This window comes from Notothenia coriiceps, unplaced genomic scaffold, assembly GCF_000735185.1.
Source record: "Notothenia coriiceps isolate Sejong01 unplaced genomic scaffold, NC01 NC01_scaffold00008454, whole genome shotgun sequence".
NCBI lineage: Eukaryota > Metazoa > Chordata > Actinopteri > Perciformes > Nototheniidae > Notothenia > Notothenia coriiceps.
In genome coordinates this window covers 1-4711 of record NW_011341155.1, presented here as the reverse complement: position 1 = coordinate 4711, position 4711 = coordinate 1, and the positions used below count along the sequence as shown (strand labels likewise).

At 43.1% G+C, this 4711-nt stretch overlaps 1 protein-coding gene across 1 annotated transcript; it reads right to left on the bottom strand.

Annotated features, from left to right (window-relative positions):
• Window positions 1-863: 863 nt before the first annotated feature.
• LOC104944594 (E3 ubiquitin-protein ligase HERC2-like) lies at window positions 864-4594 on the bottom strand (the record flags this gene model as incomplete). Its single annotated transcript, XM_010770152.1, has 9 exons — window positions 4454-4594; window positions 4043-4234; window positions 3280-3433; window positions 2989-3096; window positions 2777-2908; window positions 2528-2686; window positions 2044-2162; window positions 1413-1538; window positions 864-1019 (listed from the first exon to the last, which is right to left on the bottom strand). Coding segments are annotated over exons 1-9 (1164 nt in total), but the record flags the coding sequence as incomplete, so codon positions are not given.
• Between the last annotated feature and the right edge of the window lie 117 nt (window positions 4595-4711).

Genomic DNA, 4711 nt, shown 5'->3' with positions numbered 1-4711 from the left:
AAACAATTACATTCAATCTTTGAAATTGACGAGCGGTAGGCGATCGATGTCCATAGATGAGAGTAACACCTACGTCACTTTATGGCCCCGCCCACTTTTGGGCGAAACAACGCTGTCATTTGAACGGCGATCGAGCCTGAAGCCACAGAGCTCTTCTGTTACTGTCCTTTGTTCTTAGAGGAAGTACAGAAACACTGAACTCTGGATTTGTTTTAATGTTTGAGGAGCAATAAACGACACAGCAGCTTTTTGGCATGATAAAACAATTATTTTCCGCCGCGCTCATGAGAGTAACAGCTCGTCTACTGATTTTAATTTAACCATATATCGAGCCCGATCGTTGATTTCCAAAGATGTAATGTAATTGTTTGCCTGTCTGGCCATCGTAATCGGGCTCTTTGAAGATCAGAAAATCCACGGTTTTCTTTCATTTCTGATCGGATTGGCAAAAACTTCAGAATGTGTATTGACCGCCATTTAAATGACAGCGTTGTTTTCCCCCAAGAGTGGGCGGGGCCAAACAATTTCGCCCGGAAGTGACGTAGGTGTTACTCTCATCTATAGCCAAAACTTAAAACTTAGGCCTACATGTGCACACATAAAACAATTACTATTGCAATAAGGAAGATGTGAGCAGTGGTAGACACACATTTTAAACTTTCAAACTTTCTCTTTAGTTCAGTGTCCATTGTCACATAACACTGTTGATGACTCCGCCGTGTCTCTGTACTGCAGCACAACCCCTGTGACAGTTGCATGTGGACAAGTCATGCAAATATAAACCTGTAGTCTGTCAAAGGGAGAATCTAGTCATTTGTTTGCGCAATGTTAGTAACTGTAGTGTGATTCTGGTGAAGACTCACTTCATCCAGGAAGGCTCTGGGCTGAGACGTCCTCTTGTCCAGAGCCACAGCCACTCTGGAGGCGGTGCAGTACCGGCGGAACCAGGCCCACTTATGGGTCTCAGCGCAGCAGGGCAACGTGTCCAGCTCCAGGTCGCAGGCAAGAGCAACCAACACCTGGATAAATAACACAAAAACCTCCTTTATGATCTACAAAAAAACGAATGCACATTTGTCCATTCCACATAATTGGTTTTGGTCAATGTCTCCAGGAATATTTCAGAATCCGAATTGATATGAAGATGAGAAATTACATCATTAAGTCATGTAGACACAGATTATTTCTTTCAGCCCTTAATATTGTTAGATAAAATAAAACATGTTGAAAGAAACCAGAATATATGTAGGTCGGTCCGGCTCGTAACATTTTAATTATTTCCAACGGACAATATGACTTTAAATGTGTCGAACTTCAAAAGGCTTTTTCCGCTCAAAGTCCAGTAAATACGGGCCTACGTTACACTGCTATTAACCCATGGTGGTATAAGGTAATAATAATTATGAACGTACCTTGAAAAATGGACTGTGAAGCAGCTGCTTTCCTCCCCTGACGATGGGGTCCTCGTACTCGTACTGCCTTTGCAGAGCCTCTGGAAGCCCCTTCACTAAGGCGGCCAGCGCACTGCCTGTGAAACTCTGAAAGAAAATAGTTAATCAGATAAATTACTTATTTAAACCATGAGCTTCCATAGTACTGTATTGTATAGTTATTTACAATGTTTAATAACACTATTATTACAGGAATATCTTCACACCAAAATAGATTATATGATCAGATATTGTATCAGGCTCCTTAGATTAAATTGTTGGCCAAACATGGTATAAATCCAATAAATATATCAGTAAAGCCTTTCATTAAGAAACCGTTCTCCTCACCCTTTAAGTTTATTTATTTATTCGTATTATATATACTATTTAGTTTGTTCTTTCCCACAATGACTATGTATGTCATTAAGTATGGTAATCCTGTCATGCTATGTGTTTTCTTTATTATTTCTTGTTGGCTGTTCTGTTTGTCTTCTATGTTGAAAAAGGGAAGCATGATTTCCACCCCAAAGAAGTCTGTACGTTTGCTTACACTTGTATGCTTCTTCTCAATACAAATATTTGAAACAAGAATCTTTTCTCCTGTGGATCTCACCATAGAGCGCGCCTCGCCCTCGCTGTATCCCAGCAGCCGGTTGATGTTGATGGACTGACCGTACTCTGTGGTCAGAAGCTTCCTCAGTCTCTGCAGAGCCCACATCCTGTGGCCGGCAGCTGCAAATACATTCAATTAAATACATCATGAATTCCGAAACGCCATTAAATCTCTACACCTCTAACCCGAACCCTACTCCTTACATCTGACTTGTCTTTTACCTTTTTTTCTACCTTAGAAATATCCCTAAAAGTCTAAGGTTATTCATGTACCTTTGTTACATTTAGTCATATTTTATTATCTTTGATTTTAAATGAGTGTTTTTAAATGTAATATGTTTCTTAATGCTCTTAATGTCTTTCCTTTTTTGAAAGCACTTTGAATTGCCTTGTGTTGAAAGGTGCTATATAAATACACTTGCCTTGCCTCGGAAAAGTCACATAAATAAACCTTTAGGAGATGATTATGGCCACAAGGACCGTACCTAGTGCACTGAGCTGAGCGCAGGCAGCCAGGGAGGCGGCGAGGCGCGGCACGATGCTCCGGTTGGAGGCGAAGTTGAGCCTGAAGTCCAGCAGACATGTGACCAGATCCATGGAGGGGCAGGACAGGATGCAGCGGTCTGAGAGGAGGTCTTTGGGACCTGGGGAGGGAAACGGATTAATGTCACACATTTTCCTAATGGAAACACTGATCTGGTCACAGATTCATTCAGTCGTATGAAGTGGCTCACCAGCAGCAGGCATGATGGGATACACAGTGAAGCGCCATCCCCATCCGTTAACTGAGCCATCGCTGGTGAACTTCCATTTGAGTTCATCCCCCGGGATCCTCAACTCACTGGACCAGTCGGACCACTCCCGCCCTGAAGCACACACACGGTCAGACTTCATTCATGGACACACACTTAATGGTTACTCAGATTTACGGTCCTCCTCTCATCACCTGATCGGACGGATACGATCCTGTTGGCTCCGTCCATGATGGTCAGCGGGTCGTGGCGTCGCTCCGTCGAACATTGGCGGTCGAACTCTATCCTCAGACCCTCGGCACCTACAGAACAAAATAAGAGATACAGTAAAGATGATACGGCAATTTAAAGTGTTTTTCATCAATATATTATAGGTCTCAGATATATACAGAACATGTCTCTGAAGTGTTTGGCTCCAAACACCAAACAGATCGTTGCAGCATTACCCATAATCCCCTCTGTTTCTGTATCTTCTCTGTTTGTACCTGGGATCTTCACGGTGCCGCTGGTGGAGGTGTCGTCGGTGTACGGGTGGATGCTCTCCACCACGACGGGCTGAGAGGACAGACGGCCGCTCTGAGAGTCCGTCGCCACGTCCTCCAACTCTGTGACACACAACTCCAGCAGCATGTCCGCCACCTGCAACACCAGAGAGACAGAGATTAAACAAATGTTACCAACATCCGACCAATCACAAGGCTAGGGAGATAAAGAGGCACCCAAATAACCATTCAATATAATTCACAACATTTCCCATAAAACAAATTATGCCATATTAATAATATATATATAATAATCTTTTCCCTTCTATGGTATAGTATAAACTAGGGCTGAACAAATAATTTTAAATTACTTTAGATCGACTTTAATATTGACTTTTTATGTTCATTATTGACTTTTAAAATGCTCACATGGAAATGAATCCTTTATATCTCAAATTGCAATGATAATATTTTGTCCCCAAAATTACTTCAAAATGTGATAATGGAGCTTCAAACTATTTTGCTGGTTTCATAATGCATTCATATTGGTCGTTCTCTGCAATACTACTACTACGATGTTTGAAATGCGGCTACACTTCGGTTTTGCAACAGCAATGTCTATCCCAAATGTTGAAATCTTCACAAGCAGTCAACATGTATGCACCTTAATAAAGCTACTGACAGGAGAGAGAGAGTACATCTTACAAGCAAAGTAAAAAAATGGGTTTTACCGGTAACGTGATATTGTAAAAGTAAAGTAAATCACCTGAGGGTAAGCTGTTCCCATGCCTGACAGCACGGCGGACAGCACCTCCTTCCCTTTCTCTCCGGAGCGGCAGGACACCGCCAGCTTCAGCAGGTCCACCATCACACGGGTATCATCGGGAACGAGCAGACTGGTGAACTCATCCAGGTACTGAGGCTCCGGACCCACAACCTTACTATGGCTCTCCGAGTCCTGAAGGGAACATAAAGCAGGACAACGTGTTTGGGTTAAAGGACTGGGGCAGAAATTACACATTTTTGTAGGTAGCATCTCCCTGGCTTGCTACAGCACGGTCACATGACGTTTAGTCCTCTCATTTAGTGAAGTGCTGAGATGCTGACACATTTCTGGGTTTTAGGACTCATTCTAACCACTTTATGAATTCACTCATGCTCAGTCAGTCAAACTCACCTCTTTGGTCTTAGTCATGGTTTCAGCGATGATGCTAGCGGCTCCGGGGTCATCAGTGACGGGGATGAAGGGACGAGAGGAACCACCGGAGGCAGACGGGGTTATACCTGAGGAGGGGGTGAGAGCATCTTCTGAGGAGGGAGCCTACACACACACACACACACACACACACACACAAACACACAAACACACACATAAATACACATTAGCGCCATGTTCACACAATAGGCTACATCCAGTAGGGTGCGTTTTTTCAAT